The 17,029-nt window shown below is 45.9% G+C and overlaps 1 protein-coding gene across 2 annotated transcripts in view; it reads right to left on the bottom strand.

Moving 5' to 3' along the window:
• Positions 1 to 4,562: 4,562 nt before the first annotated feature.
• LOC140719308 (peripheral myelin protein 22-like) overlaps positions 4,563 to 17,029 on the bottom strand; it is a 35,885-nt gene continuing 23,418 nt past the window's right edge. For both annotated transcript variants that reach the window (XM_073033848.1, XM_073033849.1), the window contains exons 3-5: positions 12,779 to 12,875; positions 9,377 to 9,517; positions 4,563 to 6,572 (exon numbers count right to left, since the gene is read on the bottom strand). In XM_073033848.1, coding sequence (XP_072889949.1) covers positions 6,415 to 6,572; positions 9,377 to 9,517; positions 12,779 to 12,875 — 396 coding nt within the window. In that variant the 3' untranslated portion in view covers positions 4,563 to 6,414. The remainder of the gene's footprint in view (positions 6,573 to 9,376; positions 9,518 to 12,778; positions 12,876 to 17,029) is intronic.

The following is a 17,029-nucleotide window of genomic DNA, read 5'->3' as shown; positions in this document are numbered from 1 at the left end:
TGAGAGCCCAGGAATTGCAGTGGTGTTCCCAGCTCCAAGATCAAGAATTTTCCTTTCCAATCTTGAAGTATTTTATGAAGTTAGATTTACCTGGGGCTGGTCATGACTCATTTTTAAACTTCACTACCAAATGACAAGAGGCAGATGGGGTGGAAATGGTTTGGGTTTTTTTTTTGCAGTGCCCCACCTTCAGTTTGCAAACACCTTCTGGCAGTCAGTGGCAAACTATTGGCTGCTTTGTATTCCACGTTCTTCGCTATTGGCTGGGGCACTTGGAGAGTGTGTGAAGGTCCAGAGTTGGTAGGACCATGGGCTCCAAAATCCTAGTATCACACCCTAGCCCCTCCACGCCTGTAAGTCACCCTGACACCATCACCTATGTTACATTCTCACCAAGCCCAGTGCCTTGAAAAGGTAGTCGGCCTCCAACCCTTTGTTCATGTAAATGAGTATTACAGCCAGGAACTTTGATCAGTTCAACTGAGAATTTTTATTCATGAATCGCACACTCCTTCCCCCCCCCCCACTTTAGAGCCCAAAAAACAGGGTAAATTATAAAGCATGAAAAAATCTAAAGCTTCAAAAACTGAAATGTCTGCAGTTCAAAAGTATTCATCCCCCCCTTTGCTCAGCATTTAGTTAAACCACCTCTCGCAGATATTACGACCGGTAGTCTTTTTGGATAAATCTCTATTAGCTTTGCACAACCCCTATTCCTCCTCCTCCTCGCAAAGTTGCAAGATCGCAAGTTGTGCCATCTTGGTTTGGGAAGTGGCAGTGGACAGTAATCTCGAGGTCTCGGCAGAGATGTTCAATCGGGTTAAGGTCAAGACTCTAACTGGGTCACTCCGTGGTTGCTCTGGGCTGTGGTCCTCCTGAGAAATGAACTCCCCCCCCCCCCCCCCCCAGTTGAAGATTTCTGGTGGAGGCCACCAGGTTTCTAATCCAGGATCTCTCTGTATTTAGCAGCGTTCTCCTTCCCCTCAATCCTGACCAGATTTCCAACCCTGCAGCTGAAAAGCATCCCCATAGCACGATGCTACCTCCCCCTTTACAGTAGGGACGGTGTCACCTGGCTGATGTGCAGTGTTAGATTCATGTCACACAGTGTTGAGGCCAGAAAGTTCCACTTGTTTCATCCGGCCACAAGACTCTTCCACGTCTTTACAGTATCTTCCAAGTGGCACCATGCCAAGTCTTTACAGGCAAGGGTATGCTTTTTTTTTTATTAGCCAGGGCTTCTTCCTTGCCACTCTTCCATGAACACCCTTTTAGTGCAAGGCCTTGGAGATTGTGAAGCCGTGAACCTTATCTTGAGTTGCAGCCGCTGAGTGACTGTTGGCATCACAAAAGCCGCTCTTTAAAGTGCCATTCTTCTCCGGCAACTCAGTTTAGAGGGGTGGACTGACCTAGGCAGTGTGGCTGTGGTTTCGTATTTCTTCCACTTTTTCATGATGGGCTGCACTGAGCTCAGAGGTATGGTCAGTGCCTTTGAGATGGCCTTATACCCTTCCCCAGATCTGTGCGTCTCTTGAATGTTCTTTTGCCTTCATTTTGGTTTGTTCTGTTCAAAATCTACCACACTGTTGGACTTTAACAGAAAGGGTATTTATTATGAATACATTGAAAAACAGGTGATCCTCCAATTTTCCACACCAACAGATTGGGTGAGTTGGTAATGTTGTGCACAGTACTGCACCCAAGGAAAGTTAGCATGGTAATTAAAAGTCTGTCCCGAGCCCTATAGGCTCATCAGGCCGATGCTTATTTCCGGTTTCCGTGGCGTGAAGCGACTGAGAGTACGAGACTCCCCCCTGGATAGGACGCCAGTCTATCGCGAGGTTAACCCCCAGCATTTTGCCGGTACCCATTTTCAGCTGGGTGGACTGGAGCAGTGTGTGGTTAAGTGCCTTGCTCAAGGACACACACGCTACCCTGGCTGGGGCTCGAACTCACGACCTTCAGATCGTTAGTCCAACACCTTAACCACTTGGCCACGTGCCACACTAGTAATTAAAAGGGGGATGAGTATTTTTTCAGCCTCAATTTTGATCATTTTTAATTGTTGATAGATTTTGGAATGTTTCTTTTGATTTGACTTCACGCACTTTGTTTTTAGAATAGCTCAAAAATCCCCACTTCAAAATATTTTGAGCTCAGAAAATGAATTGGTAAAGTAGTTGTGCGGGCTGAATACTTTCCCATGGCTCTGTACTTAACCGTGTCCTTGGACAGCACACCCTTCCCCGACCAGATTCACTGGCAATTCTTGCCATCTAGTACGTTACGTGATCTCCCTTATGAGAAGAAACCAACAGCACATTGGGGGATCTAGTGTGTGGAACATCTCCATGCCGTCTGCAGAGGTGACCCCATGGCCTGTCACTTCAATGCTCCATCTCATTCTCACACGGTTCTAATGCAAACTGGAGGCTGGATGCATTGCAGCCTTTTAGGACTTTGTATCAAAATTCACATTTTGGGAGAACTTGCTAATTTGGTTTGTTTCAGAACTGGCCCAATGTTGTAAGGTCATCCATTTGTAATTTTTAACCCAATTTTTTCCCCCTCTATCCCCTGGCCTGCCAGAGAGTATCAGCATAAGACCATCAGACACGGGAGCAGAATTAGGCCATTCAGCCCATTGAGTCTGCTCTGCCATTCCATAATGGCTGATCCAGAACCAAACCCCTACACCCACCTCACCATATTCTTTGATGCCCTGACCAATCAGGAAATGATCAATTTCCACCTTAAATATTCCCATGGACTTGGCTTCCACTGCAGTCTGTGGCAGAGCTTTCCACAGATTCACTACTCTCTGGCTAAAAAGAAATTCCTCCTTACCCCTGCTCTAAAAGGTCAACCCTCCATTTTGAGGCTGTGTCCTCTAATTGTGGTTGCCCCCACCAAAGGAAACATCCTCTCCACATTCACCCATCTAGTCCTTTCAACATTCAATAGATTTCAATGAGATCCCCTCACATTCTTCTAAATTCCAGTGAGTACAGGCCCAAAGCTGCCAAGCGCTCCTCATACGTTAACCCCTTCATTCCCGGAATCGTTCTCCTGAACTCCTCTGGATTCTCTCCAATGACAACACATCTTCTATGGGGCTCACCTCAGAAAGCATCTTTCTTTTAGTTTCAGATCTCAGCAGGGGGCGGATTGGAGTTGTGATCAAGGGTCTTGGCCTGAAACATCGACCAACAGATGCTGCCTGACCTGCTTAGTTCCTCCAGCATTGTGCGTGTCACAATGAACTTGATTTTAGTTTTAACTTCTCTGTTGGAATTCTCTCTCTTTCACTAACTGCCCTCACCCTATTGCCCAGCTACTCTAATCTGAGCAAACCCAGCCACCTTCTATCAAGAATACTCCCTTTATCCTATCAACAAATTCCTGGCTTTTTTCTGTAACTTGCGTCTGCTTTCTTTCTCGGTTCTGAAGAGCATTTTAACTCAAAGGTCAACTGTTTCCCTTTCTGCAGGTGCTGAATGTTTCCACCATTTTTATGATTTTCAGATTTGCATCATCTTCCACTGTACTTTCTGCCCCTGCCCAGGTTCATTTTCTGACCTCTGTATTCTTCCATTTCTTGCCATGGCTGTGCATCAGCTTTGTGCTCGAATCTTCCCTCCCTACTTTGACTTTCCTCCAGAAGGCCATTCAACCTCCCTAACCCAACTCCTCCATTCAGAGCACTGCTGACCCAAATCCTTAGCATAATACATCAGTGGCTACTTTATTAGGTACCTGGTCATTACTGCAAATATCTAATCAGCCAATCATGTGGCAGCAACTCAACGCATAAGAGCATGCAGACATGGTCAAGAGGTTCAGTCGTTGTTCAGACCAAACATCAGAATGGGGAAGAAATGTGATCTAAGTGACTTTGACTGTGGAACAACTTTTGCTGGTTTGGAGTATCTCAGAAACTGCTGATCTCCTGGGATTTTCACACACAAGTCTCTAGAGTTTACAGGGATGGTGCGAGAAACAAACAAAAAAAAATCCAGTGAGTGGCATATCCCTGAGGGAAAATACCTTGTTAATGAGAGAGGTTAGTGGAGAACGGCCAGACTGGTTCAAGTTGACAGGAAGGTGACAGTAACTGAAATAACCACAGTGGTGTGCAGAAGAGCATCTCTGAACACACGTGTTGAACCTTGAAGTGGATAGGCTGCAGCAGCAAAGATCACACCAAGTTCCACTCCTGCCCCTAATAAAGTGCCCACTTAGTGTTCTTCGCTTGGTTTCGTGCCCTCGGCCAATTCTCTCCGTCATCACCCACCTCCCACTCCACCCTGTTTGGACAATCTACTTACCCATCCATTTTGTGGCCACATCCCAAGTCAGAGATATTCTCTTAGGGCTTGCAGGTCAGTATAACACCAAACATTAGTTGCTGACTACTCATTTCCAGAGCTTTGGGTGTAAATAACTTTGGAAGAAGGAGCATCCTCGGCAGAGTTTCAGAGAGCCAAGTGCAAGGACTGACTTAAAACTCATTGGAGGGGACATTCACAACACAACAGACAGCACTGGTCAGCCACTCCACAGGCAATTAATGAAGTATAATTTTTTCAAAATAGTTTATACAGCATCGATATTACAAAATAAAGTCAAAATGCCCCCCCGCCCCAACAACAGTGCAAAGATCACAGCAACTCTTTAATAAATCTACACTGAACACTGATTGGAAGTGTGTTTGTGCGTCTGTGGGGGAGAGAAAGTCTGAAAAGATTAATCCAACTCTAACGAACTTTCACTGAGGAACGCATCAGAACGAGACAACTTCTACAAGAATGGGATCGGCTGGCTGTGTGATTTGCTCTTGTGTGTTTCACTTTGTGACTTTTTAAAATATATAATTAATTAAACTAGATGCTGGGAATATATTAGTTAGCCCGAGAGAGATTTAAGAATTTTCTACAAAAATGATCAAAAAGGGATTTTTAAACACAAGAGATGCTGGAGCCTTCTGGAACACACAACGCGCTGGGGGACCCAATAGGTCAGACGACATCCACGAATAGGAATAAAAGAGTCGGCATTTCGGGCTGAGACCCTTCATTAGACTGAAACCACGGCTACTTATTCCCTTCCATAGATAGAACATAGTACAGCACATTACAGGCCCTTCGGCCCACAATATTGTACTGACTGTCAAACCCTCCCTCCCACATAACCCCCCACCTTAAATTCCTCCATATACCTGTCTAGTAGTCTCTTAATGCTACCTGATTTGCCGAGTTCCTAGAGGAATTTCGAAAGGGCTATTTTATTCTCCCCAGTAATAAAGAGGAATAACAGATAGGTTAATCTCATCTATATTTTCTGAGAACCAGATTAGGATCCACCCTTATTTTAAGGAAGCTGTTTGAAGCACTATGTAACTAAACTCCAAGCAGAATGAAGAGGCCGCAATGCCGTTCTGCAATTTAATACCATTTTGCTTGATTGGATCTTGCGTGTGGTGGGTGGGAGGGCAGGTCTCACACCCAGCCCCAACCATCCTTCAGCAGAGAGCTGCCTGCCCGCCCATTTCATCTTCCCCACCCCCCCAAAAGAGGGAGTGGAACAGAAGCCACAACACTATAATGGTAAAAGAAGTGCTAAGGCAAAATGAAGACAGAACAGGCTTTAGGAACAAATCTACTTTGGGTGCACTGGCATGGCAAATAAAAAGAAACAAGTTGTTTATTGGCCAGAGGTATCTTTTGGATCTGGGCAACTTAGCTTCTGACCAGAATTCAATCAAACAGGAGTTTTCAAATGGAGTGCACATTCTTCATTGGTAGGCGGCAGTGTTTGAGGTATTAGATGCAAGAGCAGAATTAGGCCATTCGGCCCATTGAGCCTACTCTGCTGTTCCATCTGGCTGATTTATTATCCCTCTCAACCCCTTTCTCCTAGTAACTTTTGATGCCCTAACTAATCATGAATCTATCAGGATTTGTATCTGTTCAAATTTCCTCACTCCCCAAGACCATAAGACCCAGATTTTTGTAAGTTGGGGGGGGGGGGGTGGGAAGGCAAGGAAAAACAAAAGCCCCTATTACGTAATTATTTAAAATATGTACTGCCCCAAGTTTGTGTGAGAAACAGGGAGGCAAGATCCTCTCATTTGAGGATGGGCCTCTGTGCTACTCACAGGGCAAACCCTTGGATAGGCTGCACATCTTTCAGCTAACAGATATCAGGCATGGGTTTGTGTGGTGGGGGGGGTGGGGTTGGGAACAGAAGAGCACAAGGGAGTACGAGTAAAGGACAAAGAATTTACAAAAATAGCATTGTCTTTTCAAAATGGAAATCCAGTTTAACATTGCTTTAAAAAAAATTAACTAGGCCCCAAGATCCATTTTCAAGAGCCCCCTCCCTGAGCCTTGTACATCGGCTGTCGGGGGAGGCCTACTCTCTCTTGCGAAGTATCGTGTACATTATTCCGCTGATCAGAGACAACGGGAAACAGAGCCAGGTGAGGACATAGGAGGAGCCGTACCAGCCTTCCTTCTGGTTCTGGTTGAAGTAAATGGTGTAGATGCTAGCCGCGATCACCGTACACAGACCTGGAGGAGGGCACAAAAACATCTGTCATTTCACCGTGGTCTCCACACTGAATATTAGCAAATTCATCAAAAATACTCGGCAAGAGCCTCAGAGGAGAACCTTCCTTTCTTGCACACTTGCTCAGGACATGTTCTGGCCTCTAGAGGCGCAGTTGCTTTCTTATGAACATCACTTCCTGTACACAAGCTATTTCTTTTTTACATAATTTCCTGTGTGAATTAATTTGGACTCAGTTTGAACCACGTGCCAACAGCAATATCTGTGAGTCTTAAATTTTGTTAACATTGGCAAACATTTTAAAGTATTATGTTTATCGCCTATTGCTACTATAGCCCCCCGATAGTGTAGTGGCATCTGCACCGGAGTGGGTTCGAATCCGGCCGGCTCCTTTCACGCTTTCCATCTGTGCTGGGCTGAGTGTCGAGCTAGAAACACGGCCTCGTAAAAAACAAACAAAAACGCTAAAGAAACGGCAAGGTTGCCACCCGATGCACCACAAGGCGTGGAGAGGAACGACGACAAAATACTGCTTGTAAGTATGGTACCATAAATTTACTCTTGTGCACAGGGCATAGTTATGGAGTGATGTGTACGTGTATTATATTAGTAAAAACTGCGAGAATAATCGACAGTTTTAATATAGTCAGGTGCCTGGTGATTCTGTATTGAAATGAATACTATTTTACTTGCTGCAGTTTCACATTCAAGATCTCAGTTTTAGAAGATTGAGGGGGGATCTTATTGAAACGTATAAAATTCTGAAGGGATTGGACAGGCTAGATGCAGGAAGATTGTTTCCGACGTTGGGGAAGTCCAGATCGAGGGGTCACAGTTTAAAGATAAAGGGGAAGCCTTTTAGGACCGAAATGGGGAAAAACTCCTTCACACAGAGAGTGGTGAATCTGTGGAATTCTCTGCCACAGGAAACAGTTGAGGCCAGTTCATTGGCTATATTTTAAAGGAAGTTAGATATGGCCTTTGTGGCTAAAGGGATCAGGGGGTATGGAGAGAAAGCAGGTACAGGGTTCTGAGTTGGATGATCAGCCATGATCATACTGAATGGCAGTGCAGGCTCAAAGGGCCGAATGGCCTACTCCTGCACCTATTTTCTATGTTTCTATGTTTCTAAAAGCCCTGACAGTTGCTTCCACCTCAGGTGATTTCTGTTTTGAGATGGTGTTTAACTCACTGCATAGCTTTGCATAGCCACACTGTGAGGGCAGCAGGGGATAGGCAGATTCTGACCCAAGACCACAATGTGGATGAGTAAACGCAGATACTTGAAACCGGAAACTCGGCTGATTTTCAGATTTAATCAGCTTATAGTCTGGGAAGGTTGAATATGTTAAGACTTTATTCCCGAGATCCATGGAGCCTTTGGTTAATAGTAGGGGTTTATGGCATTAAAAAGGTTAAGAATCCCTGCCCTAGAGCGTAGGAGAATGAGGAGAGATTTGATATATAAAATTATTAGGGTAAATACAAGCAGGTTTTTCCCACGGGGGCTGGGTGAGACTAGAACTAGAGGTCAAGGGCGAACATGAGGGGGAATTTCTTCACTCAGATAGTGATGAGAGTGTGGAACAAGATGGTGGTGGATACAGGCTTGATTTCAACATTTAAGAGAAATTTAGATGGGTACCTGGATGGGAAGGATATGTCCAGGGTGCAGATCGATGGGAATAGGCCGAATAGTTGTTCAGCACAGACTAGATGGGCCGAAGGGCCTCTTTCTATGCTGTACAACTCTGGACTGTATGTCAGGGGTTCCCAACCCGAGCTCCATGGACCACTTGCTTATTGGTATTGGTCCATAACATGAAAAAGGTTGGGAACCCCTGTTCTATGAGAAGTTAGAATACATCCTTTTATTAAATGAATAAGGCTGTCAGAATTTGCATGAGGGCACCTAGCTATTTCCTTCCTGTTTCTTGCATGTCCCAGGACTTCTTGAATGCAATGATTTAACTAACAGCTGCTATTTTGTCTTCTTAAATCCCTCTGACCATCAACCGCGGGTGACTACAAAGAACAAAATGTTATTCTCCCAGCTTGGCAATTCACTTGTAAACGTTTCATCACCACATGAGGAGACATCACCAGCGCGCTGTCCGAATGCTTGGCCCTTATATACTTTTCAATCAGCATTTCGGATACTCAATCATGATGTGGGGAGGCAATCTCCCTCGTCGAGTGCCTGTGCGGTGAACTTTGTGCACTATGGTCGGGAATTTTGCTGGCAACAGCTGATAAATAGGATTGAGGTCTGCGTGTTTGCTTACTGAATTTTCCGTGGAAAGCCACACTTCTAGGAGTTCTCTTGCACGCCGCGTGTCCACTGGCGCCGTGACTTCCACTGACGTCCAGTCGAATTTGTGCCGCTCTCGATCTTCACTGGTTAACTGGGCAAATGAAAACCCGGCACACAAGAGAATTCCAAGAAGCGTGGTTTTCCACCAACAGTTCTGTAAATTAACACACAGTCCTCGGTCCTATTTATGAGCCGATGAGGACAAAGCTCCCAACCACAAAGTTCACCGCACAGGCGATCAGCGACCAGACATCCTCCCCACATCACAATGAGTTTCTGAAATGACGGCTAACCGGCTGATTGAAAAGTGTGTAAAGGCCAAGCATTCGGAGGACCCACCATAGTCCATGGCACACTGATGTCCCCTTGCATGGCGATGGAACGTTTGCAAGTGAACTGCCAAGATCGGAGAACAACTCAACTCAACCATCAACCCCTCGAGTGTTACATCTTCCGGATTATTTCTAAGAGCAAAAATGTATCCAGACTTACAGGCGAGCAGCTGGAAGACACCGGTGAAAATGAATCGATTTCCTTTCTTCAGTGCAAAGAGCTGGCAGATGAAGACGCAGAGCCCACAGCAGCTGAAGATCACCGCCAGCACCATGCATGCCTGGATCGCCTGCAAGGATTCTAAAGGTACAAGGTGAAAGGTCACCGGGTGAAGAGAGAAACCAAGACACTTAGGGGGAGTTTTCCCATTTTTTCTTCTTTTCTACAAACTTGAATACATTAATTCATTAGATTCTGATAGATTTGCAATTGAAAGCTTCTTCAGAAGTCAACAATGAGACAGAACTTATTGCTAACAATTAAGTAATCTGGTTTAAGATAACACTGGTGCATCTCAGCGATTTCTGGCTGATGGCTAACGAGAGGGGGGAAACCAGTAAATACTTTGTTAGTGACTCCTTTTCTGGCAAACGACCATTGTAGACAGTAGTCTGTGACTTCCCTTTGGACTTGGAGGCAATTCGATGTGACGGCACAGGCAAGGTGAGAGTGAGGAAGACCCAGGGTTCGATCAATTTAAGCACCTTGCTGAATCAGAAAGGTCAGGTATAGGCCAAATCCAGGTGGCAGTGCCCAGGTACCAGAGGATACTGAGGTGACTGAACCCGATGTTTGGACGACGACTTAAGCACTGGGCCAGATCGAAAAGGTCAGGGTGTCAGGTCCCCAAGGTGATGGACGGGCTGGTTCAGCTCCGTGCTCCGCGACATTTACTCTGGCTCTGCACTAAACTGTGTGTCTTGGACTCTCTTTGATAACTGCAGTTCAGAAGGCTTTTTTCCTGCAGTTATAGTTTGCATAATTTGTTTTTTTCCCCTCCTCTCTACACATTGGGTGGTTGGTCTTTTTTTTTTAAAATGGGATCTAGTGGGTTTCATGGCTGCCTGTAAGGAGATTAATCTCGAAGTTGCATACACATACTTTGATCGTAAGTGTACTTTGAAGTGTTACAAGAGCAGAAAGTGATCAAGAAAAAGAGCAGAGAGATGAAAGCAAAAGCAGTCACTGTCTCAGACGAGAGATATGAAATTCCAGTGATAATTAACTGAGAAACTTCCCAGATTCAAGTGGCCTGATACCTGCGACTGAAAACCAAAAGGTTTCTAGGAAAAATACAGAAGCATCTATACTGAAACTTCTGGAAAATATTCACTGAACATGTTTATAGAAGCACAAACATAAAAAAAAACTACAAGAAAAACAGAAAGAAAATAAAAATTTGACACCACAATCCAACAAATAGAAAGAACACAAAACTGATACAGACTTTTATTTTCATTCCTTCCATTTTTCCCAGCGTTTTCCAGTCCCTAAACCAGGGGTTCCCAAACCAGTGTCCATGGACCCCTTGCTTAACAGTATTGGTCCATGGCATAAAAAAGGTTGGAACCCCTGCTCTAAACAATCTCTTCCTAGAATGTGGAACAGTACCCTGCTATACAGACCCTCAGCCCATGATGTTGCTTTGAATTTTTAGCATACTCCAAGATTAATTTAACCCTTCCCTCTCTCAGACACATGGATGAAAGCTAAAAGGTTACCCAAGGGTCCTGTAGATGTCGCTAATACACCTGTCTCTGCCACCACCCCTGGCAGCACGTTCCACGTCGTCACCACCCCACCCCCATACTTTCCTCCAAAAACCCTAAAGTTGTGCCCCCTTGTATTAGTCATTTCCACCCTGGGAAAAATCTTTGGCAGTGCACTCTACACCACTTATCACCTTGAAGACTTCTGTCAAGTCACCTCTCATCCTCCTCCTCTCCAAAGAGAAGAGGTCCAGCTCACTCAACTATCCTCATAAGCCATTTTCTCCAATCCAGGCAGCATCCTGGTAAATCTCCTTTGCACCCTCTCTAAAGCTTCCCACCCTTCCCTTAACAAGACAAACAAGAGAAAATCTGCAGATGCTGGAAATCTGAGCAACACACACAAAATGCTGGAGGAACTCAGCAGGCCAGGCAGCATCTAGGAGAAGAGTGCAGTCGACGTTTCGGGCCGAGACCCGAGAAAGAAAGCTGGGGGAGGGGAGGGGAGAGAGAAACACAAGGTGGTAGATGAAACCTGGAGGGGGAGGGTTGAAGTAAAGAGTTGGGAAGTAAACTGGTGAAAGAGACAGAAGGCCATGGAAGAAATGGGCGGGGGGAGCACCAGAGGGAGGCGATGGGCGGGCAAGGGGATAAGATGAGAGAGGGAAAAGGGGATGGGAAATGGTGAAAGAGTGGGGTGTGAGGGGTGTTACCAGAAGTTCAAAAAAAAAAATCAATGTTCATGCCATCAGGTTGGAGGCTACTGAAATGCCATATAAGGTGTTGTCCCTCCAAACCAAGGGTGGCCTCATCACAACAGTGGAGGCGGCCATGGATCGACATATGGGAATGGGAAGTGGAATTAAAATGGGTGGCCACTGGGAGATCCTGCTTTCTCGGGCGGACGGAGTGTAGGTGCTCGGCAAGGTGGTCTCCCAATCTACGTTGGGTCTCACCGACGTACAGGAGGCCACACCGGGAGCACCGGACACAGTATACGACCCCAACAGACTCACAGGTCGCCTCACCTGGAAGGGCTGTTTGGGGCCCTGAATGGTGGTGAGGGGAGGTGGTGTAGGGGGCAGGTGTAGCACTTGTTCCGCTTGCAAGGTTAAGTGCCAGGAGGGAGAGGGAGATCACTGGGGAGGAATAAATAGACATAGGGAGCGATCCCTGCGGAGAGCAGAAAGTGGGTGGGGGGAGGAGAGGATGTGCGATTCCAAGTATGGCCTAACCAGGGTTTATGGAGCTGCAGTAGATTGAGAGGTCAGAAGTCCATCTTCTGACATAGGTTCCTTTTCTCTTCCAGTGCGGCACGGTAACGTAGCGGTTAGCGTAACATTTTACAGTGCCCGTTCAATCCCCACCGCCTGTAAGAAATTTGTACGTCTCCCCGTGACCGCGTACGTTTCCTCCACGCCCTCCCACATTCCCAAGATGTGCGAGCTAGGGTCAGTAACTTGTGGGAATGCCACGTTAGGATGGGAAGTGTGCTGACACCCGTGGGCTGCCCCCAGCACATCCTCAACACAGGCAACACATTTCTCTGTATGTTTCAACGCACACAAGTCCTTTTATATTTTTTTTTTTTTTTTTAAAAAGAAAAGACTGATAAACACCCAAAAGATGAAAAATTGGGTGCATGGATAGTAGGGATATGGAGGGCTGTGATCCCGTTGTAGGCAGTTTCAGCACGGACTAGATGGGCCAAAGGGCCTGTTTCTGTGCTTTACTTCTCTATGACTTTAAGTTTGTATCCGAGAGACTGAATAAACCCGATTAAAGCCAAAACAGAGTGTCCAGGGAGCAACAAACAGCACAGATTTTGGATGCCGGTGGCAAATGGACTTACCATCCAAGCCTGGATAGTTTACAGAGGTACAGGTGCCGTTGTTGTAGAAACATTTCCTCCAAATGTCCTTGCCATAATCATTTGTGGTCCACCACACCTGTGAACAGAAGAAATAGTCACCATACAGGATGGAAAAGAAATGGGATGGTGGTGAGAAATACAGGCCAACGAACAAATTGATAACCATGATTCGAATAGACATAATTTTAATCCGATCCTGAGCTGAGGCACAACCGCTGACCCAGATGGCCGTTGTTCATCAATGTATCCTGTGTATCCTAATATTTCCTTAAGTGTTCGAGGATTGCTGTCACCAAAAGACACTCACACTGTACCGTGGAGAGCATTCTAACTGGCTGCGTCACCGTCTGGTGTGGAGAGGCCGCTGCACAGGATCGGAAAACGCTGCAGAAAGCTGTAAACTCGGCCAGCTCCATCATGGGCACAGCACCCAGAACATCTTTAAAAGCTGGCGTCCACTGTTAAGGTCCCGCATCACCCAGGAGATGCCCTCTTCTCATTGCTACCGTCAGGGAGGAGGTACGGGAGCCTGAAGGCACACACTCAACAATTCAGGAACAACTTCTTCCCCTCTGCCGTCCGATTTCTGAATGGACATCGATCCCATAAATACAACCTCAGTATTTTTCTCCCGTTTTGTACTACACATTTTTTAATATACATTTACTGTAATTTATAGTTTTTATTTAATGTACTGCTGCCACGAAACAAGTTTCAAGACACTGTATACACGAAGTACACCGCAGGTGCTGGGGTCAAATCAACACGTACAAACACGCTGGATGAACTCAGCAGGTCAGGCAGCATCCGTGGAAACGAGCAGTCAACATTTCGGGCCTGACGAAGGGTCTGGGCTCGAAACGTTGACTGCTGGTTTCCACGGATGCTGTCCGACCTGCTGAGTTCCTCCAGCTTGTTAAGACATACTGTATGCGGGTGATACTAACCCTGACTATTCTGATCTGGTGTTTGTCCTTCTCCAGCACAATTCCGCTCACCACCTCACTCCAGGAACATTGCTCCCAGCTACATCCCGGCTGGTTTAGCCTGCCCCTTGTCTGATCAATACAGTCAACCCAAGATCAGTTCCCTTCTCAGCCCCAGAAACCCATTCCATCCATCAATCTTTTCTTCCCCAAAGTCATTTGGTAACTTGGCCTTGTGAACCCTCTGAAAAATACTGCAGACGCTGGAAATCTGTGTAAAAGCAGAAAATGCAAGAAATTCTCAGGAGCACGTACAAACACGCTGGATGAACTCAGCAGGTCGGGCAGCATCCGTTGACTGCGAGTCCTGACAAAGGGTCTCGGCCTGAAACGTTGACTGCTCCTTTCTACGGACGCTGCCCGACCTGCTGAGTTCATCCAGCGTGTTTGTACGTGTTGATTTGACCACAGCATCTGCAGTGTACTTTGTGTTTAAATTCTCAGGAAGCTGGGCAGCAACTGTGGACAGTGATGTTTTGAGTAAGCAGTCTTTCTTCAGAACTGGGAAAGAGTTAGGTCTAAGTTCCTTAGGGTAGTTATAGCTGGGGATGGTAATGGGGACAAGCTCCCACTACCTATTAAATGCTTCCGATGGTGTTTGCCTCAAACTGCGTCCGACAACCAAGTCCAGCTCCTGGCCTTCACGTGTGGTTTAGCTACTAAGCCTGGTGGAACAATTTCTACTGACAGGAGAGGGGGCAAAGGCGGGTTACTGGCACCTTAAAACTCGTCGCTTCGGGCAGATGGGGCTTGTCAGCCGTGGCTGGCAGCTCATCTAGGAGAAGGAAAACTCTGATCTCAAACTTCTGCTGCCTTGTGGTTACACCCACTCACTCTGAGGAAAAATCCCAGAGCTGGAGTCCCCAAGGCAGTCCTACATGGAGTTCAACTCCTGCAATGCTGCTGGTGGCAAATTGTATCTGCCTCTGCCCTTCCTTTGGATTCATCAGCTGATGGAGTGGGGGGGGGGGGGGGAGCCTGCTTTATGGGCAGCAACCTGCTCTCCATGTCGTACTGGCCTGGCTTGCCATATCATGTAGACGGCTAAGACGCTACATCCATGGTCAACCCCAATCAACGGAGGCCTCAAAAGGTCTAAGCTGCAGAGAAGGAGTAAATAGGACAAAGGGAGCATCAGTGAAAGGGCAAGGCAGTGGTTGCCATGGAGATGAGCTGCAGAAGGTGAGTTCTGCTGGTCAGATGGGTTAACAGGGACAGTTAGAAGCTGCTGTGTTGCTAACAGTAGGAAGGTGGGACTGGCTCTGCAAGATAGGCTGTGCTAATGGAAGAAAAAACCCGAGCCGAAGATCACTGAAGACAGGCAGAAATGGGTTGGGTTGAGTTGTTCTCTGATCTTGGCAACTTACTTGCCAAGTTTCAACACCACGTGAGGAAACATTGTCAGGGCACTGTTGATTGTGGTGTTTCCTCTGAATACTTGGCCCTTTATATACTTTTCAGTCAGCAGATTGGACATGATTTCGGAAACTCAACTGTGATGGGGGTCAGGAAATCTCGTTGCTGGTTGCTGTGTGGCGAGCTTTGTGCGCTGTGGTCTGGAATTTTGTTGGCATCGGCTCACAAATAGGCTCACGGTCAATGTGTTTGTTTACGGAAAACCACACTTCTAGAAATCCTCTTGCAGGCCCAATGTTAGCTTGCGCCGTCACCCTGTTTAGGAGCCGATGCAGGTAAAATTCCAGATCGTAACACACAAAATTCACCATCAGTGACGAGTCCCCTGAAAATTGAGATTCCAAAATTATGTCCAATCAGCTGATTGAAAAGTGTACAAAGGCCAAGCATTCAGAGGACTCGCCACAATTAACAGCGCACTGACGATGTCTCCTCGTATGGTGACGAAACGTTTTGAGTAAATTGCCAAGATCGGAGAAGAACTCAACCCAACCATCAGCCACCCGAGCTACACGCTTTCAGAATTATTCCCAGCAGGCAGATCGGGTCAGTTGTGAAACAAGGCAAGTTGCCTGAAGCCTGGAAAGCTGCAATATACTAGAATAAAAAAGGGTGTTGTTCCTCATTGCAGGAGGTCACTTACAAATGGGTCAGAATGGCAGCAGGACGGAGAATTGGGAAGCTCTTCCTCACTCATCTGGACTCTCTACAGCTCTGGGGATTCTAGCAAGCTCTCTAACTTCAGATACCTCCACATTTTGTTTCAGAACTGGCCTCTTCTACTGCAAGTTCTATGAATCTAGATCATTTACTTTTTCTACATTACCACAGGCTGATGCATCCCAACAAGACATTGTTACTCTCTTCGGGATTAGTGCATCCTCTGCTAATTACCCATATGAGCTCGTATGTCCAGAAGACAAACCCTACAATGTACACTGACCGCACCCTACCGCAGATATTCCCTTTGACCTGTCCATTCCTTCCGCTTTTCTGCAACTTGACACTAACTTTCTACTCACTTTCTCAATTCCAATGAAGTATTTCTTTTCCAATTCTGTCAGAATGATTCTTGGCCTAAAATGTTAACACTGTATCTTCCCATGGATGCTGTCTGACCTACCGTTTTCTCCCAAAATTCACTGTTGATAAGACTACAAGATACAAGAGGCAGATTTAGACCATTCTGCCCATTGAGATTGTTCTACCATTCGATCATGAATGATTTCTATTCCCTCTCAACCACATTCTCCTGCCTTCTTCTCATAACTTTTGGCACTCTTACTAATTAAGAACCTATCAACCTCCGCTTTAAATATACCCAATGACTTAGCATCAACAGCATCCATGGCAATGAATTTCACAGATACACCACTCTCTGGCAAGAGAAATTCCTCATCTCCATTCTAAATGGACATCTGCCTATTTTGAGGCTGTGCCTCCTGTCCTAGACTCTTCCACTTCTGATTACAGTTTTATTCAGGATTAAGATTTTAGTTTTATTTGTCATATATACATCAAAACAGAGTGAAATGTGTTGTTATGTGTCAAATCAGTGCTTCCAACGCAAACATAGCCTGCCCAAAACTCACTCACACTAACCTGCATGGTTCTGTGCAAAATTCTGTGCAGACAGTGCCTATAGAAAGTATCCACCCCCTTGAAAGTTTTCATGTTTTATTGTTTTACAACATTGAATCACAGTGGATTTAATTTGGCTTTTTGACACTGAATAACAGAAAAGGACTCTCTTGTGGCCCACAAAGTGATCCGAATTAATTACAAATATAAAACACAAAATAACTGCGTAAGTATTCATCCCTTCAAG

The sequence above is a fragment of the Hemitrygon akajei genome, chromosome 31 (assembly GCF_048418815.1).
Source record: "Hemitrygon akajei chromosome 31, sHemAka1.3, whole genome shotgun sequence".
Classification (NCBI taxonomy): domain Eukaryota; kingdom Metazoa; phylum Chordata; class Chondrichthyes; order Myliobatiformes; family Dasyatidae; genus Hemitrygon; species Hemitrygon akajei.
The sequence above is the reverse complement of the archived record's forward strand: the minus strand, read 5'-3'. Positions and strand labels throughout refer to the sequence as shown.